Source organism: Panthera uncia, chromosome F2 (genome assembly GCF_023721935.1).
Source record: "Panthera uncia isolate 11264 chromosome F2, Puncia_PCG_1.0, whole genome shotgun sequence".
NCBI lineage: Eukaryota > Metazoa > Chordata > Mammalia > Carnivora > Felidae > Panthera > Panthera uncia.
The window spans coordinates 39,355,057-39,381,519 of NC_064812.1; the positions used below are offsets into that span (position 1 = coordinate 39,355,057).

The 26,463-nt window shown below is 37.7% G+C and overlaps 1 protein-coding gene and 1 long non-coding RNA gene across 2 annotated transcripts in view; one reads left to right on the top strand and one right to left on the bottom strand.

Moving 5' to 3' along the window:
- Positions 1–1,566: 1,566 nt before the first annotated feature.
- LOC125924515 (uncharacterized) lies at positions 1,567–2,928 on the top strand. Its single transcript, XR_007458447.1, has 2 exons — positions 1,567–2,136; positions 2,287–2,928. It is a non-coding gene; the product is annotated as an uncharacterized LOC125924515 (long non-coding RNA).
- Positions 2,929–17,620: 14,692 nt separating this feature from the next.
- The window catches only part of CPQ (carboxypeptidase Q), a 467,130-nt gene continuing 458,287 nt past the window's right edge, over positions 17,621–26,463 (bottom strand). The window contains exon 8 of the mRNA XM_049633066.1: positions 17,621–21,301. Coding sequence (XP_049489023.1) covers positions 21,138–21,301 — 164 coding nt within the window. The 3' untranslated portion in view covers positions 17,621–21,137. The remainder of the gene's footprint in view (positions 21,302–26,463) is intronic.

Below are 26,463 nucleotides of genomic sequence, written 5' to 3' on the forward strand. Positions count from 1 at the left end.
AAAGCCACATCTCCAGGCTACTCTATCTGAGCCTCTTCTCAACCCAGTTCATTTCTAGATACCAATACTGCAGCCATGTCAAACCACAGAGTGAGTAAGAGAGAGCAACATCCAATGAACCTGCATTGGGTTCTTGCAACGTGTGAGGTTCTGAGACACAGAGATGGAAAAGCCAAGGGTTTCATAATCTGGTGGTGGAATAGACAAGTAAATAGACCATTCTGATACATGCAACAAATATTACAGTAGTTATAATAGCACTTCATTTGTATCAGGCACTGTTCTTAGCACATTTCATAGATTTTTCTCATTTAATCTTTACAATAATCCCATGGGTAGCTGTGGCTAACATTTTGCATATGAGGAAGAGGAGGTACCTACAGGCTATATGACTTAGCTATAAATGGAAGAGATGGGATTCTGAGTCCAGGCAGTGTGGCCCCAATCCTGTACTTTAAACCAAGGTGCTCTATGGCCTCTGTCCTGATGGAAGCAAGCTCAGAGGAAAGTGCAAGCACAGAGGAGGAACACTCCCCCAGGCAGAGGGGGGTCTTCCCAGATGAGGGGATCCCAAGTTGAGTGGGGTGGTCTATACAACCCAGTAGTACATGACTGGTACAAGACATGGGTTGAGTGGTGCAGGCATACCCTAGAGTATATGCTGTGGTCAGAAGCAATGGGCTGGCAACATGGCAACGTGGATATATCTTATGAACATAAGACTGAGTGACAAAAGGGAGACAAGAATGGGGCTTGTAGCACCATGTCATATATGTTACTTAAAAATGCATACACACGAAACAACAATATACGTATATAAGAACATATATAGGTAAAATGATACCTATCAAACAAAGTAGAATGGTGGCCTTTTGGGATTGAGATGGAATTCTAGTGTGGAGAGGAATAAGATTAAATAAAGAGAAGCATCGTGATTGTAGTGTACTATGAAAGGAGAAGAATATATCAGTTAACCCTGGGTCCCTGAGAGAAGAGGAGGGTGGGGAGGAAGAGGATCCTTATTAGTGTTGGTCAAACATTTCTTTGCCAGGATTTGCCCCCCCTCCCTCCTTCCACAGGGTGTAGCATGAGGACCAAGTTGCTTTCTCTAGTGTGATCCCACCCCCTTCTCATCATCGATTGGTCCTCAGATGGGTACCTGACTCAAACCTGGTCAATCAGTTCACTTCCTTTTAAGAAAGCTTTAGTGTCTGATAGAGACAGTATAACTGAGGGTTAATGCCAAACTAGATTAAGGGCCAAAGTAGATTTAAACCCTGCCTGCACCATGAGCCATGTGACCTTGAGTATATAGCTTAGACTCCAAATACCTGGGTTTTCTTATATATAAAAGAGGAAAATATAATACCTAACTTGTGTGAAGATTTAATGAGTGAATAAAATGCATGTGTAATGCTTAGAGCAGTGTCTGCCATACAACAGGGGCTCAAGAAATGTTGGCCATGATTGTTTCCTAAGAACTTGGGAAGTGGGAGACTAAAGAAAGGTCTTTATCTGGGTGGCTGATCAGTATGTCAAGGAGTAAGTCACTTTTGATTTCACGAAGCAGCCTCATTATTTTATCCCCATGGGCCATGAAAATATCATCATTTTATGTAATATTTGTGAGGTGAAAGGGTTTGGGAAGGACTGTTAATCAGGAATCAGTCTCTGGTTTAATTTCTAAAGCCTAGAAATACCCAAGTGGAGTTCACAGGATACTTCAGTATTTTTCCATTCTATCTCTCTCTCATTTTTTCTGCAGTTAGGTTACATGTATTCTTGTGACTTCCCTTTAGAATCCTAATTGAGGTCATAATGATAGTGAAGACGCCACTGCTCAGCCCCTTAGCTCATCTCCATACATGGCAACTTCCATGCTGTCTTCCTCACAGGGAGAGTCACCCTCAGGTGCTGATTACTGAGTTGGAAATTGTTGAGAAACAAGTACAAAATCATGTATCTCTTCTACTGCCATGATCAAGCCCCAGTTCACACAAATGATAACGCAACAAACTGGAGCACACTGGATTTTATGTGGAATCTTCTGGTGTAATAACACGTTTCTGATTTCATGAGGTTTAAATATGTTGGTAAAAGAATAAGTTCTGCACTTACTCATTTACCTCCATGCTGGTAAGTTCTATTTACCATTTCCTAATAGGATGTTTATACAACTATTTCAAAAATAGCCATTTTTGGTCCTCAGAAAAGTTGGCCAAGTCTTTATTGGAAATTCAAAGTTGCATAAAAAACAAATAAATGATTGACTTAATTTTTTTTTAGAACCAAAGTACTTACAAGAGAATGTGAAAGTGAATCAGAAGGGACGAACACACACAGAAAACCTTCCCTGACCTTTGGAAGTCAGAGAATAGTCAACAAACTGATTTAAGCAATTTCACTGCTTTGAAGGTTTCAAAGAAGACTGATTTCTGTTTGTTCAGCCACCATTTGGAAGTGCAAAGATCAAGGACATCAAAAGTGTTATCTGAACTTTTGAATGTGTTTGTGAAATTGCTAATATGTCATGGAGGCATTTTTCAGAGATCTGCATTGTGGCACTCTTTATCTGTGTCAGTTTGGCAGGTGCCATCTGATCAAGTGAGTGGCCCTTCCGGCACACCAAATGCCTTCCAAACTCCTTCCAAAGGCATACAAGAGAGAAAAGAAAACCAGTCATTTCCTGTGATTGGGAGTTAGAGTCAACCAAAGGGCCTATGATGACTTCCTGAGGATGTTTAGTTGGTCACTACCGTGGCTGACAGCTGGTGCATGAAGCTTGTAGTCTACACTTCACAAGCAGCAGTATTAAGTCTTCAAAATCATAAAGAAGTGCAGTTACGCTCTGCAGGAAGAACTACTTCAATAAAGTTTATCTGAGGGAGTCAGTCCAGGGCGATATGGTACTCCCCATCATCAGGGACCCATACTCCTTCCTGTTTGCTTCTCTGCTGTGTGTGACTTGCATTCTCAAGTTCACTTCATGGTCCAAGTTGGCTGTTGATGCTTCAACCTTCCGAAAGGAAAGAGGATGGAAGGAGAAGAGCATGCCCATCTCCCTTGCTCCCTTTAAGGAGACTTACTGGAAGTTTCTTGGGCCACTTCCAGTTATAGCCCATTAGCCAGAACTTAGTCTCATGGTTACACCTAATTATAAAGTAAGGTAGAGAACTACAACCTAGCTAAAATTTAGGGGGTCTGTTACCATAAAAAAAGTAGAATGCATTCTTAGGGACAATTAGCTAGTTCTGCCCCATCATCCTTCAGGACTCAGCTCAAATGTCCCCTTTTTAGAGACCATCAGAGCCCATCCTGTCAATAGCAGGCCTTCCATACTTATTATTCACCACATAATCAGCTCAGTTCCATAGAAGTGATCTTTGTTTATTTGCTTACTTCTACATTTTATGTTCTTGCTCCTCCACTATGACAAAGTTCTTTAAGTGTAGGGACCTTTTTTTGTCTTGCTGCTCACCTCCATACCCCAGTACCTTACAGTGCCTGCCACATGGTAGAAACTTGATAAACATGTGGAATAAATGAACAAATCATGAATGAGGGCCCTTAACAGAGAAAATCAATGAGGTATTAGGACTAAATACATAAGCTCTGGGATTAGATAACCTTGATTAAAATCTTGACTCCACCTCTTATTAGTAATGTGACCAGGGGCAGTGACTTAAGCTGTCTAAATCTTGACTTCTTCATTTGTAAAAATGGAGAGGAGGGCTTTTGGGAGAATGACATGAGTGAATACATGTGAAATGCTTATCTCGTTGCCTACTGGATAGGTAAAAACAAATATTAATCTTTATACATGACCATAAAAATAATTATAGTTTTTGTTATTATTGGGATCTCTCTAGTCCCAAGATTTAAAGGAGGCATGCCAGAGGAAGAGACCTTAGAGATGAGCCCAGGGGATAGGTAGGAGTTGAACAGACAAAGAAAAAGGGTAAGGGGAGAACATTCTAGGAAGAAACCACATGTGCACAGGTCTTGGGAGCAGGAAGTGATGTTAGAACTAGAAAAAAAGTCAATGTGGGCAGAGTGAAGACAGGATGAGTGGCATGTAAACTGAGGCCAGAAAGGAAGACAAGGTTAGAACATTCAGGACTTTGTATTATGAACTTTATCCCAAGTGCAAAGAGAAGCTACTGAAGGGCTCCAAGCAGGAGTGCATAATCAGATTTGTAATGCAAATTATGGGATTATTGCTCTTTAAAAAGTGGAAGAGACATGAGCTCTCCAATGAACACACACTAACAAAAAATCATGTGCATGCACACAGTGAAGGTGACTGTATACAAGTCAGGAAGAGGGTCTTCACTAAGAACTTAATCTGTGAGCACCTTGATCTTGGACTTCCCAGCATCCCAAACTGTGAGAAATAAATGTCTGTTGTGTAAGATATCAGTCTATGGTATTTTGTTAGAGTAGCCTGAGCTAAAACAACATCCCTTACTTGTGGATTAGAAGACTTAATGCTGTTAGGATATCGATGTTACTCAAAGTGATCTATAGATTCAGTGCAATTCCCATCAAAATTTCAATAGTGTTTTTTTTATGGAAATAAAAAATCCATCTTAAAGTTCACATAGAATCACAAGGGGCCCCAAATAGTCAAAACAATTTTGAAAAAGAACAAAGTTTGAGGTCTTACACTTACTGTTTTCAAAATGTATAAAGTTACAGTAAATAAAACAGTGTGGTACTGGCATAAAGACAAACACTTAGAACACTGGAATAGAATAAAGAATCCAGAAACAAACCTTCTGTTAGAGATGGTTGAATGATTTTTGACCAGGGTGCCCAGACCATTCAATGAAGAAAAGATGGTCTATTCAACAATTGTTGTTGGGAAAACTGGATATTCATACTCAAAAGAATAAAGTTGGACCCTTACATTATGCTATATATAAAAGAATAAAGTTGAACCCTTATATTATACCATATATAAAATTGACCCAAAATGGATCAAAGACCTAAATGTGAAAGCTAACACTATAAAACTTTTTTTGAAAAAAACCATAGGGGAAAAGCTTTATGACAACACATGTAGCAATGGTTTCTTGGAGAAGACATCAAAGGAACAGGCAACAAAAGAAAATAATAAACTGGACTATATCAAAATTTAAAAATTCTCTGCATCAACTGATAACAATCATCAGAGTGAAAAGGTAACCCCCAGACTGAGAGAAAATATTTGCAAATCATCTCTCTGATAAGGTTATACACAGAATATATAAAGAACTCTTACAACTCTATTACAACAACAACAACAACAACAACAACAACAAACCCAAACACCTTGATTAAAAATTGGGCAAAAGACTTAAACAGATATTTCTTCAAAGACATATGCAAATGACCAATAAGCACATAAAAAGATGCTCAGCATTACCAATCATTAAGGAACTGAACTCAAAACTACAATAAGATACCATCTCACACCCATTAGAATGGCTACAAAACAAAAACAAACACAAAACAGAAAAACAAAAGCATGGGGAAAGAAAAGGGAAAATAACAAGTGTTGGTGAGGATGTGGAGAAATCAGAGCCCTTGTGCACTGTTGCTGGGAATGTAAGATGGTGCAGCCACTGTGGAAAACAGTATCGTGGTTCCTCAAAAAATTAGAAATGGAATTACAATGTGATCCAGCAATTCCACTGCTGGGGTTAAGCAGGATCTAGAAGAGATATTTATATACTAGTGTTCATGGCAGCATTACTCACAATGGTCCCAAAGTGTAAAAAACCCAAGTCAATATTGACGAATAAACACAATGTGCTTTAAGCATACAATGTAGTATTATTCAGTTTTAGAAAGGGAGGAAATTCTGATACATCCTACAACATCGATGAACCTTGAGGATGTTACATTAAGTGAAATGCCAGTCACTGGAAAACTATGGTATGATTTCACTTATATAAGGTACTTGGAGTAGTCAGATTCACAGAGACAGAAAGTAGACAGATGGTTGTGAGAGGCTGGGGACCCTGGGGACAATGGGGTGTTCTTGTTTAATTGGGACAGGGTTTCAGTTTTGTAAGAGGAAAAGGATTCTGGAGATAGATGGTGCTGATGGTTGCACAAAAATGTGGGTGTACTTAATGCCACTGAACTGTATTCTTAAAAATGGTTAACATGGTAAATTTTAGCTTATGTGTGTTTTATAATTAGAAATAATAAACAACTATTGAATTAAAAAGAAACACAAATTGGGAGGAGCCAAGATGGCAGAACAGCATGGAAGTTTTTTGTGTGTCTCGCGTCCATGATATAGAGCCAGACCAACACTAAACCCTCCTACACACCTAGAAAACTGATTGGGGGATTAACACAACAATCTGCACAACCTGAATCACAGAATTCAGCAGGTACACGGCACAAAGAGCTGACATGGGGAGCGAGAAGCTGCAGCAGGCAGGGAGGTGCTTTTGCGGGTGGAGAGAGGATGGAGACGGGGGAAGGAGGGAGAATACAGGAAAAGCACCCCTCCCCAAAAGGAGCCGGAGAGAAAGTGGAAAATTGGAAACAGCTACAGGGACTAAACTAAAAAGGGAGAAAGGAAAAAGGAGAGGGTTTAAATTCCATTAAGACTGTAAACAAGGGGAGCGCTAAGTCTGCAACTCCACAGCTCCATACCTGGTGGTGCTCTGGTGGGAAGGGCGAATCCCCAGGAGCAGAGTGGGGTCCGGGAGGTTCTTGGGCCACACAGGGAAAAGTGGTTCCACTGCTGGAAGGACATTTGGTAGAGACTGTTGAAGCCACCTGGTCCCAGCAGACCCCAGAGAATGGCCACATTTGCTGGTGCTGGGGCAAGGTCATTAAGGGTGAAGCCTGGTGCCAGATGTGTGTTGTGATTTTTCATAATCCCTGAAAAGCTGCTACTACACTATTTCACGAAATTTTTCTGGGGTGGGCTGGCACGTGGCTGCAGTCTTGGGACACCGGCAGCAGCAGGGTCTAGCAGAAAGCGTTCCTGGGTGCAGCCAACATTCGGCAGTTGCTCATTTGGCCATTGCTCATTTGGCCATTGCTCGGTGAGACCCTCCCGCAGAAGGGCGAAGTGGGTCAAAGCTGCAGTCCTTCGGAAGTAAGGAGCCAGGGAAAACAGCTGTATTTGAGACAAAACTCGGGAGAGAGGTACTGCCTGGGGCCTGGTCACAGACAGTGAAAAAGCAGGGAGTGGACGAGAGCTGAAGACAGAGGATGGGTGCGTGATTGCTGATCGGGGAGAACAGAGTTCTGATACTAGAGACTGGGTAGCTGGGCGACGCCATTTTCACTGCTCCTGCGCATGCGCATGCGCATACACACCTAGAGTGCCGTGATACTCCACCCCAGTAGGCTAGCAGCGCCATCTAGGGGAGAATGGAACCATTACACTGAGCCCCGTCCAACTGGACCAACCTCGCTCTTCAAGAACACAAGTCTCACTACCTGCTTAGTTGATGGACTATAAAGCACTTCATAGTATGACTTCTAAGAAAAAATGAAGTAATTTCAGTCCTATTTCAATCTGTTAGCAGGTCCATCTATTCAATTTTCTTTCTTTTCTTTCTCTTTTTCACTTCTTTTCTTTTTCTTGAATACAGAAAGAGAAAAAACTCATTTTTATTTTCAATTTTTATTAAAAATATTTTTCTTTATATTTTTTACTATATTTTTTACTTTTGTGTAATGTTTTTCAAATTCTATTTTACTTTCATCATTTTATTTTAGCCTACTTCAGTGTATTCACTTTTTCAAATTTTCAAATGATTTCTTTTTAAAAATATTTTTTTAACTTTTTCATTTCTTTCCTTTTTCTTGAATGCAAAAAGAGAAAAACTTCATTTTTACTTTAAATTTCTATTATTTTTAATTTTTTTACTATTTTTTTACATTTATGTAAATTTTTTCAAATTCTATTTCACTTCCATCATTTTATTCCAGTCTACTACAGTGTATTCACTTTCTCAAATTTTCAAAAAATTTCCTTTTTTTCTTCTCTTTTTTCTCTTTTTTGTTTCTTTTCTTATTCTTGAAAACAGAAAGAGAAAAAATTCATTTTTATTTTTAATTTTTATTAAAAATATTTTTCTTTAATTTTTTTCTACTATATTCTTTACTTTTGTGTAAATTTTTTCAAATTCTATGTTACTCCCATCATCTCATTTTAGTCTACTTCAGTGTATTCATTTTTTCAAATTCTCGAACAATTTCCTTCCCCCCCCCTTTTTTTCTCTAATCTGGCAAACCACTTTCAACACTCAGACCAAAACACAACTAGGATCGAGCATCATTTATTCACTTTTTGTATGTGTGTGTATTTTTAATTTTTTAATTTTAATATTTTTTAATTTTAGTTTTTTAATTTTAATTTTTCTACCTCATTAATTCCTTTTCTCCCTTCAAAATGACAAAAGGAAGGAATTCACCCCAAAAGAATGAGCATGAAGAAATGACAGCCAGGGATGTAACCAACACATACAAGCAAGATGTCTGAACCAGAATTTAGAATCACAATAAGAAGAATACTAACTGGAGTCAAAAATAGACTAGAATCCTTTTCTGCAGAGATAAAAGAAGTAAAAAATAGCCAGAATGAAATTAAAAATGCCATAACTGAGCTGCAATCACGGATGGATGCAGTGGTGGCAAGGATGGACAAGGCAGAACAGAGAATCAGTGATATAGAGAACAAACTTATAGAGAATAACAAAGCAGAAAAAAAAGAGGGAGATTAAGGCAAAAGAGCACGATTTAAGAATGAGAGAAATCAGTTACTCATTAAAAAGAAACAATATCAGAATCATAGGGGTCCCAGAGGAGGAAGAGACGGAAATAGGGGTAGAAGGGTTATGTGAGCAAATCATAGCAGAAAACTTTCCTAACCTGGGGAAAGACACAGACATCAAAATCCAGGAAACACAGAGGACCCCCATTAGATTCAACAAAAACCGACCATCAACAAGCCATATCATAGTCAAATTCACAACATACTTCGGCAAGGAGAGAATCACGAAAGCAGCAAGGGAAAAAAAGTCCCTAACATACAAGGGAAGACAGATCAGGTTTGCAGCAGACCTATCCACAGAAACTTGGCAGGCCAGAAAGGAGTGGCGGGATATATTCAGTGTGCTGAATCAGAAAACTATGCAGCCAAGAATTCTTTATCCAGCAAGGCTGTCATTCAAAATAGAAGGAGAGATTAAAAGGTTCCCAGACAAATAAAAATTAAAGGAGTTTGTAAGCACTAAACCAGCCCTGCAAGAAATTTTAAGGGGGACTTTCTGAGGGAAGAAAAGATGAAAAAAAAAAAAAAATATATATATAAATACCAAAAGCAACAAAGGATTAAAAAGGACCAGAGAACACCACCAGAAACTCCAACTCTACAAGAAACATAATGACAATAAATTCATATCTTTCAGTACTCACTCTAAACATCAATGGACTCAATGCTCCAATCAAAAGACATAGGGTAACAGAATGGATAAGAAAACAAGATCCTGTTTACAAGAGACCCACTTTAGACCTAAAGACACCTTCAGATTGACAGTAAGGGGATGGAGAACCATCTCTCATGCTAATGGTCAACAAAAGAAAGCCAGAGTAGCCCTACTTATATCAGACAATCTAGACTTTAAGGTAGACTATATCAAGAGATGCAGAAGGGCATTATAGCATAATCAAGGGGTCTATCCACCAAGAAGACCTAACAATTGTACACATTTATGCACCAAAATGTGAGAGCACCAAAATATATAAATCAATTAATCACAAACATAAAGTAACTCATTGACAGTAATACTATAATAGTAGGAGACTTCAACATCCCACTCACAGCAATGGACAGATAATCTAATCAAAAATCAACAAGGAAACAATGGCTTTGAATGACACACTGGACCAGATGGACTTAACAGATATATTCAGAACATTTCATCCTAAAGCAGCAGGATACACATTCTTCTCCAGTGCACATGGAACGTTCTCCAGTATAGACCATATACTGGGACACAAATCAGCCTTAAGTAAATAGAAAAAGATTGAGATCATACTGTGCATATTTTCAGACCACAATGCTATGAAACTTGAAACCAACCACAAGAAAAAATTTGGAAAGGTAACAAATACTTGGAGACTGAAGAACATCCTACTAAAGAATGAATGGGCTAACCAAGAAGTTAAAGAGGAAATTAAAAAATTCATGGAAGCCAATGAAAATGATAACACCAAAACCCAAAACCTCTAGGACGCAGCAAAGGTGGTCATAAGAGGAAAGTATATAGCAATCCAAGCCTTTCTAAAGAAGGAAGAAAGATCTCAGATACACAACCTAACCTTATGCCTTAAGGAGCTGGAAAAAGAACAGCAAATAAAACCCAAAACCAGCAGAAGACAGGAAATAATAAAGATTAGAGCAGAAATAATGCTATTGAAAAAAACAAACAAACAAAAAAACCCCAGTAGAACAGATCAATGAAACCAGAAGCTGGTTCTTTGAAAGAATTAACAAAATTGATAAGCCACTAGCCAGTCTGATCAAAAAGAAAAAGGAAAAGACTCAAATAAAAAAAATCAAGAATTAAAGAGGAGAGATCACAACCAACACAGCAGAAATAAAAACACTAATAAGATAATATTAAGAGCAATTATATGCCAATAAAATGGGCAATCTGGAAGAAATGGACAAATTCCTAGAAACATATACACTACCAAAACTGAAACAGGAGGAAATAGAAAATTTGAACAGACCCATCACCAGTAAGGAAATCAAATTAGTAATCAAAAATCTCCCAAAAAACAAGAATCCAGGGCCAGATGGATTTCCAGGGGGAATTCTACCAAGCATTTAAGGAAGAGTTAACACCTATTTATTCTCTTGAAGGTATTCCAAAAAAATAGAAATGGAAGGAAGACTTCCAAACTCTTTCTAGGAAGCCAGCATTACCTTGATTCCAAAACCAGACAGAGACCACACTAAAAAGAACTATAGACCAATTTCCCTGATGAACATGGATACAAAAATCCTCAACAAGGTATTAGCCAACCGGATCCAACAATACATTAAAAAAATTATTCACCATGACCAAGCGGGATTTATACCTGGGATGCAGGGCTGGTTCAATATCCGCAAAACAATTAACATGATTCATCACATCAATAAAAGAAAGGACAAGAACCATATGATCCTCTCAATAGATGCAGAGAAAGCACTTGACAAAAATACAGCATCCTTTCTTGATAAAGACCCTCAAGAAAGTAGGGATAGAAGGAGCATACCTTGAGATCATAAACGCCGTATATGAACAACACAACGCTAATATCATCCTCAATGGGGAAAAACTGACAGCTTTCCTCCTAAGGTCAGGAACAATACAGGGATGTCCACTCTTGCCACTGTTATTCAACATAGTATTGGAAGTTTTAGCCTCAGCAATCAGACAACACCAAGAAATAAAAGGCATCTAAATTGGCCAGGAGGAGGTCAAACTTTCATTCTTCACAGATGACATGATACTCTATATGGAAAACCCAAAAAGATCTACCAAAAAACTGCTAGAATTGATTCATGAATTCAGTAAAGTTGCAGGATATAAAATCAACGCACAGAAATCAGTTGCATTCCTATACACCAACGATGAAGTGACAGAAAGAGAAATCAAGGAATTGATCCCATTTACAGTTTCACCAAAACCCATAAAATATCTAGGAATAAAACTAACTAAAGAGGTGAAAAATCTATACACTGAAAACTATAGAAAGCTTATGAAAGAAATTGAAGAAGACATACACACACACACACACACACACACACACACACACACACACAAAACGGAAAAAGATTCCATGCTCCTGGATAGGAAGAACAAATATTATTAAAATGTTGATACTACCCAAAGCCATCTACATATTCAATGAAATCCCTATCAAAATAACACCAGCATTCTTCACAGAGCTAGAACAAATAATCCTAAAATTTGTATGGAACCACAAAAACCCTGAAAAGCCAAAGCAATCTTGAAAAAGAAAACCAAAGCAGGAGGCATCACAATACCAGACTTCAAGCTATACTACAAAGTTGTAATCATCAAGACAGTATGGTACTGGCACAAGAACAGGCACTCAGATCAATGGAACAGAATAGAGAAATATAGCCAGAAATATAGCCAACTAATCTTTGACAAAGCAGGAAAGAATATCCAATGGAATAAAGACAGTCTCTTTAGCAAGTGGTGCTGGGAAAACTGAACAGCGACATGAAGAATGAGCCTGGACCACTTTCTTACACCATTCACAAAAGAAACTCAAAATGGATGAAAGACCTAAATGTAAGACAGGAAGCCACCAAAATCCTCAAGGAGAAAGCAGGCAAAAATCTCTTTGATCTTGCCTGCAGCAACTTCTTACTCAACACGTCTCCGGAGGCCAGGGAAACAAAAGCAAAAATGAACTACTGGGACCTCATCAAAATAAAAATCTTCTGCACAGCGAAGGAAACAATCAACAAAACTAAAAGGCAAGTGACAGAATGGGAGAAGATATTTGCAAATGACATTATCAGATAAAGGGCTAGTATCCAAAATCTATAAAGAACTTATCAAACTCAACATCCAAAAAACAAATTATCCAGTGAAGAAATGGGCAAAAGACATGAATAGACACTTCTCCAAAGAAGACATCCAGATGGCCAACTGACACATGAAAAAATGCTCAACATTGCTTATCATCAGGGAAATACAAATCAAAACCACAATGAGATACCACCTTACATCTGTCAGAATGGCTTGCATTAACAACTCAGGCAACAACAGATGTTGGTGAGGATGCGGAGAAAGAGGATCTCTTTTACATTGTTGGTGGCAATGCAAGATGGTGCAGCCACTCTGGAAAACAGTATGGAGGTTCCTCAAAAAACTAAAAATAGAACTACCATACGACCCAGCAATTGCACTACTAGGCATTTATCCACGGGATACAGGTGTGTTGTTTCGAAGGGACACATGCACCACCATGTTTATAGCAGCACCAAAAACAATAGCCAAAGTATGGAAAGAGCCCAAATGTTCATCGATGGATGAATAGGTAAAGAAGATGTGGCATATATATACACAATGGAGTTTTACTCGGCAGTCAAAAAGAATGAAATCTTGCCATTTGCAACTGCATGGATGGAACTGGAGGGTATTATGCGAAGCGAAATTAGTCAGAGAAAGACAAAAATCATATGACCTCACTCATTTGAGGACTTCAAGAGACAAAACAGATGAACATAAGGGAAAGGAAACAAAAATAATATAAAAACGTGGAGGGGGACAAAACAGAAGAGACTCAGAAATATGGAGAACAAACTGAAGGTTACTGGAGGGGTTGTGGAAGGGGGGATGGGCTAAATGGGTAAGGGGCATTAAGGAATCTACTCCTGATATCATTGTTGCACTATATGCTAACTAATTTGGATGTAAATTTAACAAAAATTAATAAAAGAAACACAAATTATAATTAATGAATAAATTTTTAAATAAAAATATTTAAATAAAGTGAACTTAAAATTTAAATTTAAAAATGTTAAATATTTTTACAAAAATAAAACAATTTGCATTTAACATTGAGTGTCCATCTAGTCGCCAATTTAAATTATGGATATTAGATTTCAAAAGTGTTATGCCTAAATCAATAGTTACTCAAATTTATGAGGAATACGTATTATTTAATATCGCAGATATAAAATAATGTAGCGTGTCACCATGTACAACTCTTGCAAATGCCATGCTTTATTCACAGGTACGTTCAGGGCCACAAACTGGGACACGATGAGAATCAAGAAAAAATGCTCAACACTTCTGGGGAATAATAGCTCATTAATGCAAGAATCTATTGCATTCTTGATCTCTGAGAGGAAAGATTTGACAAGTTAATGAATTTGTCTTTTTTTCTTGAGTACTTCTGTTCCTCAAATCTTCATGCTCTTAGGTAGTGTCTATGTTCACAACATTCAGATACAGTCTTCTCTCAAAGGCAAGACCTGAGGAGCAGTGCGTCCTTGGAGCCTGGGAGTGGAGGCTTAGAGTCATCGGTCACGCTGTGCAAGCCCGAGCACCAGATCCCTGGTGACAGAAGCAACCATATATCCCTCACGAAATTTGCTGTTGGTGTGTGTTTGTGATATGTGTAGCCCTCTAAAAGCACAAGGCCCCTCTTTCTCGGGCCAAAGCATGGCACTGTTGAAGCCCCACCTGCTATTCTTGAAATGAAAATGCGCCAGTTAGACTCAATCCATCCACATGGTGAAGCTAGAAAGGTTTGCTGTTCAGAGAATTTGTTTGTCTGAGGTAATATTTGGCTTGAATTTTCTAGATTTCAGCTACATTTATCAGCTCCATGATCTTGAAAAAGTTATTTATGAGTTGTATACCCAGGTTTTCTCATCTCTAAAATGGGGGTTAAAATAGGACTAGCATCGATGCATCGAGTGAAGATTAAATGAGAAGATGCATATAAAGTTCTTAGCAGTATAACTGGCCCAGGGTGGGTGTTAGTGATAATGGTGATGATGATCTGGATGGCAAGTCAGAGCTTGGTGGAAATTCACGTTCCATTACAATTTCTGGGATAGACTGGCTGGTACTTAGAGTTAAGAGAACTAATTAGACTAGGGTGTGACTTTTATATCATGAAGATGTAAGGCACAGCTAATGTTCTTTCAATCTGGAAAATAGAACAAGGCTCTCTGAGGTACCGTCCAACCCAGAGATACTACTTGAGGAGACCCAGAATAACCACCAGTGGTATTAAGAATGTCAGGTTCTCGGGGCGCCTGGGTGGCGCAGTCGGTTAAGCGTCCGACTTCAGCCAGGTCACGATCTCGCGGTCCGTGAGTTTGAGCCCCGCGTCAGGCTCTGGGCTGATGGCTCGGAGCCTGGAGCCTGTTTCCGATTCTGTGTCTCCCTCTCTCTCTGCCCCTCCCCCGTTCATGCTCTGTCTCTCTCTGTCCCAAAAAAAAAAAAAAAAAATGAAAAAAAAAAAAAAAGAATGTCAGGTTCTCTGAAGAGCTTGAGTGCTCTTAGGATATGCTGCAAATATATGAGTGGTTACCTGCCAAGTTTCAGGATCGCAGGGAGGCCTTAATATCCAGGGAAAAGTTCTTTGCCTGATTTGAGTAACTGATTGATTGGAAGACCTGCTTTGAGGAGAACTGAGTTGACTTATCTCATTTCGTGTACAAAACTCCGTTAACAATTGCTTTCCACCATTCCTTTGCTGAACTATGGACCATTTAAGGGAGAGAGAAGAAAAAAACTTCAAAGGTAATTTCTTTCAGCTCCAAAAATGGTCTTGGGTTTTCTGGTTTAACACAGAATTGAGAAGTAAGCATGCATCATTTATTTCTATGCAAAAAACATTCTTCACTTCAAACGGCAATTAGTGATAACATTTCTATCTGGTGTCGTGATGAGATTTTTATGCTAATCATCACATAGCAGTAAATTAATCATTTGGGCACAGAGAGAATGTATATTTCATGAGACAGATATAGATATCAAGATCTGTTTGATATTTACTCAAGGTAAATGGGAAGCATCTCGAATTATTATGAAGGAAGCATACTGAGCAAATAGAACTGCGTGGCAATGAAATGGATGTGGTGTAGAAGCATGAGGATTTTCAAAACACTCTTGGTGTCATTAGTGTAATTATTGTGAGGAAGGTGGAACACTCTGGGGAACCTAAACTCCAAATCATTCGCAGACACATCAGAACCCTCAAAGCCACATCTTAACGAAGTCAAGGGCAAAATCAGCAATCGACCTCCTTTCCCTGAATCCCCTCCTTTTTCTGTTGCAGAATTCACCTTCTTCACATTATACAGTATTTAAATGGTTTCTCTTCTCAATTTGCACTTAAGTCTACTCAACCAAATGAATCAGAAAAGCAACTTGACCCTGAAGTCAAATTGGAAAGCTGCTGTATGCAGAGGAAATAGGCCACCACTCAAATGATACACCATTTCTTAGCAGATGAACAGTTCCTTTTACAACAATTTATGGAAAATAAGAGAATTCTACCTAAAAATGTCTATAGCTATAGTTATTCAATAGCATGTGCCAGGCTCCACAACTATCTAGTAGACCTAAGCAGTTAGGATGTGCATGTTCTTGTGAGTTTTTTTTCATATTCCTTCTTCCACCCTTCTATTTTTCCAACTCCCATGTACTTCTCCATATCTCCTATATTACTAGTGCTACTGATAACCACATTCACCAACACACTCCCCTGCCCGCAATATTCACAATGTCCCCCAACCTAGCTCCTCTAATACTTCTCCAGTAAAGCAGCAGTAAGGGGGTCAGTTAGGAAATGGGCCAATTCCGCTATCGTTTGGTCCTGTATAATTCTTTCCCCCCGACCCCAGGGAAATAAACAGCTCTCTGGGGAAAGGCAAAGAGATGAAATAAGATCTATTTCCTAAGAGCCATTTCCAGGATATAGGCAATGGGTTCTGATAATTCATAGATGCTGCTTATTTTTAATCTCAGTCTTTGGGCAGTTCATGAAATCCCTGAGATCCACATTCCCAAATTAGAATCAAGTAGTGAGAAAGGAATGAACCAAAATGTACAAAACATAAAATGAATATGGTTGTATACACTGGACAAAAATTAGTGATTTGACACTCACTTCTGGCCAAGCAGAAGTAAAAAGGACCAAACTTGTCTTTCAATATTAAACAAAAATCCAAATAAAATGTATGAAACAAGACAGTGGACATCAGGAAATGAAGGACATAGGTGCCCAAGAGACAGAAACAAATAGGGTGAGCTCTATGCTGGCCCTAGATTACTGCCTTGAGAGTTGCAGTTGCAGTTCAGAGAAGGAAAACCCAAACAGAGAGCAGCCAACCGAGTTAAGGAGAGGGATCTGAGTGTTCACAGAGGAGGCCAAGGCAGCTAGAGTTCATAAGATACACTCTCAGAGAGGGGAGAGTTTCACAGAGTGAGAATGTTAGAGACCTGCAGAGGGTCTCCTCACCCCTCCCCTAAATCTGAGTTCTGAAAGTTTTGATATGGAGGTGGTTGTGTGTGTGTGTGTGTGCGCGCGCGCGTGTGTGCATGTGTGCGTGTGTGTTATTATTCAGTTGTGGAAGTGTTTTAATTTCAATTATGATTTCTTCTGTGGCACATGGGTCACTTCTTCATTTCATTAAGTCACTTATTTTCCAAACATATTTTTTTAGTTGATTAGTCCATTGCGGTAGTAAATTTATTGAGTTTTTTCTTCTTATTCCATTTTTGGAGATGTTGTTCTGTTGTTTTACACTCTACCTCTATTTTTTTTGTGGTTACCCTAGTAAATTTAACATTTATATTTAACTTGGTAAAGCCTAAATTTAGACAGTACCTCTATTATCTTCTAGAGCAAGACAAGGACCTTAGGACACCAATTCCTGTAACTTCTCTTTTCATTTATATGCTATTCTAGTCAATTATCTTCTTTCTTTTCAAATTATAGATATTATTTTATTTAGTTCATGTTTGTTTAAAATATTTACCAACTTCTTTGCTCTTAATTTCTAGTGAGCTGCCAGACTGAGGTGATCAATTAGGACAAGGAACCAAAATGAAATTAACAATCATGCTTTTATTACTTATGCAGATAACATATGCAAGATGTAAGAATAGGCACCAGTTCCCCAATGTTCCATTTTCCTTGCACCAGGCAAGGGTCAGGTGAATCAGCACAGATGGAGGGGAATCTTACTGCCAAAGAGTTCTGAACAAAAGACTCCTGCCATTTTATGGATTGGGATGGGGCTAGGGAGAAGGGAGGGGAAATGGCTAGAAGTGAAAAGAACCAAGTCAGAGTAGACAAAAGTGTCTTAGTCAAGATCCCCAATAGGGAGGCCTCTGAATGGAGTTGTTGGGCTTGAAATGCAGATTATGTATGAGTCTGGCTGGCCAGTAGGTCCTAAGTCCTTGACTGCAACTCTCTTCAGAAAAATATAACGTACCAGTTGTGTACTAAGTCTTGTGTGAGGATAGCTTTCCTCCATGAGCCCTGCTGGGCTGGTCTGCCCTGCCCCTTGTAATTGCCTGTAGATGAGTCTAAATGATCACACATAGATTTTTGGTGTGGAGCCAGACTTTTCACTTCTTGTCTATTAGTCTTCACTCTAGGGCCATTTAATTTTTCCAGGAGTAGACATTTTCATATTTCCTTTATCAAAGGTCTGTTGCTGGTAAACTCTCTCAATTTCTGTTTACCTGAAAACATCCTTATTTTGTTCTTGTTCTTGTATGCTATTTTTGCTGAGCATAGAATTTTTAGGTTGGTAATTGTCTCCTAGCATGTTGAAGGTATCTTTCCAGTGTCTTCTGGCTTGCATTGTTGCTGTTATTAAGAAGTTAGCTATTATTGATTTTTGCTCCTTTTAAAATAATCCCTTCTCTCTTGTTTCAAAGATCTTTTCTGTGGTCTGTAGTTTCTCTATAACATGTCCTAGTGTAGATTTCTTTGCATTTATTCTGTTTGGGATTCACTGGGCTTCTTGACTGTGTGAACTGATATATTTCATTATTTCTGGAAGTTTTTCATTTATTATTTCTTCTTATTCTTGTAGTTTTATTTCTTTTATTATTGTTTGTCTTATTTTCTTTTTATGCAACCCTGATTAAATATGTATTAGATGATAACTCTATCCTTCATATTTCTTAACCTCTCATTCATATTTTCTGTGTTTTTTCTTTCTGTGCTAAATTCTCATTAATTTTTTCACTATTCTTTCAGTTCATGAATTCTCCTATCTGTAATTAAACTGGTCCCCTAAGTTTAAATTTTTACTTATAATTGTTTACATTTCTTTAAGTTCTATTTTTTTTTTTTTTACAATATGCCTGGTCACTTGTACTCTCATATTGAATTTTCAATCTCTTCTTTTGCTTCTTTAAACACAATAGATATAGTTTAAAATATTCTCAGTCTAATAATTCCAATATCAGAAGACATTGTGGTTTAATTATGTTTTGTATTCTTAGTTTGTTCTTGCTCAGAATGCTACGGTTCTGTATTTGCTTTTGTTTTTTAAATTTTTTTGCATTTGACTGTGGGTTAATATTTATTGTAACTTTATCGATGGGAATTTCTTTGGGCCTTCTACTCAGCACTTATTCAATAATGGTAATTTTCCTTGCAGTATTGAAATTTATTTTTAGTTCACCATTGTATTGAGGTATAATCCTTTGAGATCTCAGTTTTATTGGGGGTTCTCTAGTATCCCTAATATGTCTTTGAGATTTGTCTACAGTTCCCTGAGCCCTGAAAAGCAGTGAAATGGAAGTGAAGTTTACCACCTTCTGCAAATTTTCTCATAGAGAAAGCTGATTTAATGTGCTATGTATCTCTTTTGGCTCATGCCTTCACTTAGTTTTTTGTTTAATATTTTTTTAACTTTTAACCAGTATTTATATGTTTAAGAGAGTGTTTCTCAGATGGTATCCAGAATTTTTAGTGTAAGGGTCAAAGTATCACTTTGCTGCCTTGCCAGAAATGAAAGACCTACCCTATCCATCAATCTTTTTAATTATTACCATTAATAAAACTGTTATTTTGTCTTTTCCTTCTGGAAATTCAATTACATGTATGTTAGACCATTTGCTATCCAATTACATGTATATTAAATCACATATGTATTAGATTACAACTCTTGGAAGATCATTTTGGTGTTTGTTTGTTTTCCTTCACTATTTCTTTCCTTAGTGTTTCAGTTTGGGTACTTTTTATTGGCCTAATTTCAAGTTCATTCTTTCCTCAGCCTTGTTCAGTCTGCTGAGGTACCCAATAAGGAAATTCTTCATCTCTGATATTATATTTTTTATTTTAGCATTGGAATTTGACTCTGTTTTATAGTTTTCATCTCTCTGTTAAAATTCGCCTTCTGTTCATGTATGTAGTCCTAGATCTTTAATGTATCCACCAAAGTTATATCAGATCCCTCTCTGATAGTTCCAGCATCTAGGTTATCTTTTAGTCTGGCTCTCTCATTTGCTTTAACTCCTGACAATGCGTTTACTTCTTCTTGCAGTTTTTAAAATTATTAAAAAATTTTTTAAAATAATTTTTAAAGTTTATTTATTTTGTGTGTGAGAGAGAGAGTGACAGAGCGAGCAAGGGACGGGCAGAGAGAGAGAATCTCGAGCAGGCCCTGTACTGCTAGCACGGAGCCCAGTGTGGAGCTCAAACCCATGAACCGTGAGATCACGACCTGAGCTGAAACCAAGAGTTGGTTGCTTAACCAACTGAGCATCCAGGAGCTCCATTAAATTATTTTTTTAAATTGAATACTGGACATTGTGTGTAGAAGAACAGTAGATATTGTTCCCAGAGTGGATGAGGATCAATCTTTTTTCTCTGTTAGAGCCTATGAGTATTATTTGGCCTTGCTGAGTCTCAACCTTGTCAACAGCAAAATGGGAATATGCCCCAACTTCATAGAAATCTTTTGTGAAATATATAAAACATCAACAGTATATTTATATTATTGTTTACCTGGTGATAGACCTTATTTTGTATCTTGAGTAAGGCAACTAGATTATACATACTTGGTTTTTATCTCCAAATGGTGACATTTTTTTCTTTTAATTAAAAAATCATATTTCATTAAAAAATTCTAATGACATAAAAATGTAGAAATTAGAAAGCCAAATGTCTCCATACATTCAGTGAAGACCATATTACAATTGTGTATTCCTCTACTCCTTCGATAAATAGCATAAAAAACTGGGGTCATTGTATTTGACTTAATGTTCATCAATACACACATGAAAACCAGAGATCTTCCAAATATTTATCCACTATTTACTTTCAAAGTAGAAACAATATTTTTTACAGGTGGTATAATGAAATGTCCCAACTGTGATCTCTACTATATGCGGATTCTGTGTTGGGTGGGGGTCATTTATTCCTCTAGAAACAGAATTTGCAAAGTATCAAGAGAGACGGTAATAGAAAGTATGAAAAAGTACTGTGCTTTGAAAATGGACTAGGTCAGATGAAATTGTTAGTTGAAGAAGGACTTCCTGGAGCTGCAGACTCAGGATTCCTGGCCAGAAAGGACAAGCATGCTTTCTTTCTTGCTCTTGCTAAGACCTGGGCAGCATTTCCTCCATGTCTGCAATGACGTAAGAGACAACAGCCCAAACAGCGGCAGCAACATTCATCTGCTTTGGATCCATGATAGTCATGGTGTCTCCACGGGAGTGATGGAAGGAGAAATATTTATATAGGTCATCAAGTAGACTGGCTCCTGGGGAGAAAAGAGGAAGAATTCTTAGTGAAATATTTTGACAGAGATTTCTGATTAGCTGTTCAGAAACCATTGCTACTCACTCTTCCTGCTCCTACGATGCAGGCCACAGTGGCAAAATCATTACTTTCCCAGCTTCTCTTGCAGTAAGAAATGGCCATGTGGCACCATTCTTACTACTAGGATATGAGTGGCAGGCTATGAAGAGTTCTAGGAAAGCCTTTGCTGACAAGAGTCAGGAAAATGCCCTAGTGCTGCATTAAAGAAGATGAAAAGTTTGGAGCTGAATGGGGCAAAAAGCCCACACACTAAAAATGTCAGAGTTGAAAGAGAAAAGGAGCTAGGAGTTAGAAAATACTGGTAGCCCGTTGAACATTGCCTACTTCTGGACTATCTGCTACATCAAATAAATAAATAAATAAATAAATAAATAAATAAATAAACCTTTACTTGTTTAAGTAACTGATACAAATGTCCTATTTATTTATGAAAAGATAATATCTTCTTCTGTATCTTCAAGCGTGAAAATTATGTGCCTTCCTAGATGCAAAGAAAGCCCACACTTTTTTGCTCAAGTTTTTCTTCTCCAATGATTCACATACTTCCCATGAGATTTCCCAGCAACCTCCAAGGGCACCAGCAGGCGTCTCAACCCAGTTAAGAGCTTTCTTCTCTCTCTAGAGAGGCTTTTGTCTAGCTTCAGCCATGAACCACAGCTTTGGTGAGGCTTCACTGTCCCTTTGTCATCCTTCAGAAGATCTTGGACCCAGTTTGTAGATTCCAACTGCAGGTTTTTAGCCTCTGGTTTTATGTATGTATGTATGTATGTATGTATGTATGTATGTTTGTATGTATGTACTTATTGTTAACTATACATACATAAGATTTCAAAGAACAGAAATGCATATCATGATGGATGACAATACAAAAAGTAGGAATATGTTCACAATCCAATGCAAGAAAGACATTACAAGTACCTTTGAAGCCCATTTTATGAGCTCCCTGCCCCTTGTAGATCCTTTTCTCCCTCCAGGGGTACCCACTTTCCTGTTCTGCTTGTATGTTAATCACTGTTTGCTTTTTTTAAAAAACAGTTTTATCATATACTTATATGGCATTACAAATGAATGAATGAATGAATGAATGAAGTATTTATTGTTTAACACTGTCTGCCTTTGAAACATATACACCAGATATGTTTCTGTGACTTGTTTTTTCTGCTCATTGTGTATAGCTGAAGTATTTTCATTTTTTATTGCTGTACATTACATTTATTGCATTGCATTTATTTATCCATTTTCCTGATGATGGACATTTAGGTTGTTTCCAGTTTTTATTATTAAATGTTGCCATCAACATTCTCTAGTGTCTAAATAGAGGAATGAAATTGCTGGGCTATAGAGCAGATGTGTGTTTAATTGTATTGTGTAATTCCAAAATGTTGCCTTTTTCAATGTGCACTGCCACTGTCAGTATATGAGTCTTCCTCTTGTTTCATATCCTCTCTAGCATTTGGTAATATTAAATTAACATTGCTAATCTGGTGGGTATGAAATATTATCTCATTATGATTTTAACTTTATTTTTTAAAATTATTAATGAGACTAAGCAAGTTTTCATATATTTTTTTATTTATGTTTTCTCTTTTGTGAAATGCTTGTTCATGCCTTTTGCCCATTATAAATTGATTTGTGTTTTCCTATTGATTTGTAGGAATTCTTGAAATATTGTAGATACTAATATTTTCTTGGTAGAAGTTTATACAAATCATTTCCCAGCTTGTGACTCTTTTCACTCTGTTTATCATGTACTTTGCTGAATAGATTTTTGTATTTCTTCTTGAATTAACTTTGGAAATTACATTTTTATGTGTGAATTTTGCCCAAATATTGAAAATAATCTGCATACAGCTATCAGTTATATCCTGTTTTTATCTCTGTTTATGTCTGCATGTATAGGAATGCACTTCTTTTCATTCTCCATATTAGTTATTTAATAACTTCTCTCTCTTTTGTTCATCAGTCTTGCCAGCAGTTTATCAGTTGTATTAGTCTTTTGGAAAAAAAAGAGACATTTTTTTTAATATATGAAATTTATTGTCAAATTGGTTTCCATACAACACCCAGTGCTCATCCCAAAAGATGCCCTCTTCAATGCCCATCACCTACCCTCCCCTCCCTCCCACCACCCATCAACCCTCAGTTTGTTCTCAGTTTTTAAGAGTCTCTTATGCTTTGGCTCTCTTCCACTCTAACCTCTTTTTTTTTTTTCCTTCCCCTCCCCCATGGGTTTCTGTTAAGTTTCTCAGGATCCACATAAGAGTGAACGCATATGGTATCTGTCTTTCTCTGTATGGCTTATTTCACTTAGCATCACACTCTCCAGTTCCATCCACATTGCTACAAAGGGCCATATTTCATTCTTTCTCATTGCTATGTAGTACTCCATTGTGTATATAAACCACAATTTCTTTATCCATTCATCAGTTGATGGACGTTTAGGCTTTTTCCACAATTTGGCTATTGTTGAGAGTGCTGCTATAAACATTGGGGTATCAGTGCCCCTATGCATCAGTACTCCTGTACCCCTTGGGTAAATTCCTAGCAGTGCTAGTGCTGGGTCATAGGGTAGGTCTATTTTTAATTTTCTGAGGAACCTCCACACTGTTTTCCAGAGCGGCTGTACCAATTTGCATTCCCACCAACAGTGCAGGAGGGTTCCCGTTTCTCCACATCCTCTCCAGCATCTACAGAAGAGACATTTTTTTTTTTAACACTCTCTACCATATAGTGGTTTTTCTTCCATTGATTTCTATTTCTATTTATTATTTTCCTGCTTCCTTCTTTGGCTTTATTCGCTTTTCTTTTTCTAACATCTTGAGTTGAGTGTTATGTTCATTGCTTCGCTGCTTTCTCTGTCTCCAGCACATACAGTAAGGTTACCATCCTTCCTATTGTTGCCTTGGCGATCTATATCCCACCAGTTCTGATGAGTATTTTCACCATCGCTCAGTTCTAAATATTTACCAATTTTTAGTTTGAGTTTTCTCTTTGACTCATGAGTTAGAATGTGTTTTGTAATTATTAAAAGTATGCGGATTTCCCTAGTTATTTTTTCATTATTGATTTCTAATCCAGCTTATAGAGAATGCAGGCTGTATGATACAGATTCTTGTAATTCTATTGAGATTTTCTCTGTAGTCTAATGTATGATCCATTTTTATAAATGTTCCATGTGTGGAAAAGAATGTGCTTCCAGTGTGTGGTATATATGCATGAGATCAAGCTTGTTAGTTGTGTTCTTTAAATCTTTTAACACCTAACTGATTTATTATCTATTCAGTCTATCAATTTTGAGAGGTTTATGTGGAGATGTCCCTCTGTGATTTTAGATGTTTTTTTTTCTTGTAGTTCTAGCAATTTCTTTGTTATATATTTCAAACTTATACTATTAGGGGCATGCAAATTTAGAATTACAGCTTGCTGATAAATTGAACATCTTTATTAATGTGTAGTCATCCTCTTTATTTTTAGTAATGCTTTTTGTCTTGAAGTTAGTTTTTCTTAATATTTAATATAGCCATATCTTCTTTATTTACCCTCATATGTCTTCTTTCATCATTTTACTTGCATTCTTCCTCGCTCCTTGTTTTTAGAGGTTTCTCTTATAAAGACTTTAAAGTTGAATTAAAAAAATTTTTTTTTAACATTTATTTATTTTTGAGACAGAGAGAGACAGAGCATGAATGGGGGAGGGTCAGAGAGAGAGGGAGACACAGAATCCGAAACAGGCTCCAGGCTCTGAGCGGTCATCACAGAGCCCGACGCAGGGCTCGAACTCAAGGACCGCAAGATAATGACCTGAGCTGAAGTCGGACGCTTAACCGACTGAGCCACCCAGGCGTCCCTAAAGTTGAATTTTAAAAATGTAGTCTAACAATCTGAATTTTAACTGGACAGTATAACTCACTTGTGTAGATTGTGAATATTGTTAAATTGAATTCATTTATACCATCTTAGTTTTTTTTATTTTTTTAATGTTTATTTATTTTTGAGAGAGAGAGAAAAAGAGAACAGGGGAGGGGCAGAGGGAGAGGGAGACACAAAATCTGAAGCAGGCTCCAGGCTCTGAGCTGTCAGCACAGAGCCTAACGCTGGGCTCGAATCTACAAACTGAAATCATGACCTGAGCCAAAGTTGGACACTTAACTGACTGAGCCACCCAGGTGCCCTTATATCATCTTAGTTTTTGCTTTCTATCTGTTAATTTTGTTTTCTACGTTTGTTCCCCCCCCCTTTCTTTCTTGCCTTCCTTTGTGTTGATTTTTTTCCCTTTTATCATTCCTTTTATCCCTTCCACTCTACTAGTTTGGAGATTACACACTTTATTTCAATTCTGTCAGTGGAGACCTTAGAAATCATAGCTCACATATTTAATTAAAGTCAATCAATATCTTATAAGAGGACACTAGGGCCTCTTTTGTCTCCTGTCCCAGATGTACCCACTGCTCATTAAAAATCATGATTCAAAAAAAACAGACATTGCCAGATACCCTCAAACAAATGCCAGGCTCCAGAGTTTTTTTTCTATAGATTCTGCTTATAATTTTTCTCCTCTGAGAAATTCCCTTACTTTGCCTTACTAAGCCATGCATTATAGAAAGACAATTATTGTTGTACCCAACAATTATTTTGGGGGGGGAAGAAATCTGTCTACAAACTTCTGATCTACATGTTGGCAGAGTTGTCTTCCCCCAGTCCTCTACTTCCTACCCTGTGAACTGGACCCTGTTCTTGTTCCTGAGAACTTTCTGGTCTCAGGTTGCTGTTTAGATTTTCTCTATCCCAACCCAAGTTTTAAAAGCTTTGTCCTGAGGAGCGCCTGGGTGGCTTAGTTGGTTCAGCCTCTGACTCTTGATTTTGACTCAGGTCATGATCTCAAGACTCATTCAGAAGATTGAGCTCCATGTCAGGTTCTATGCCGACAGCTTAGGGCCTGCTTGGGATTCTCTCTCCCACTCTTTCTGCTCCTATCCTGCTTGTACACTCTCTCTCGCTCTCTCTCTCAAAATAAATAAACATTAAAACTTTGTGCCAAGGTTTTCCTCTACCTATCTCCCCTAACTCCTTGCTCTGAAGTAGGATTTGGATTTATCTCCATGC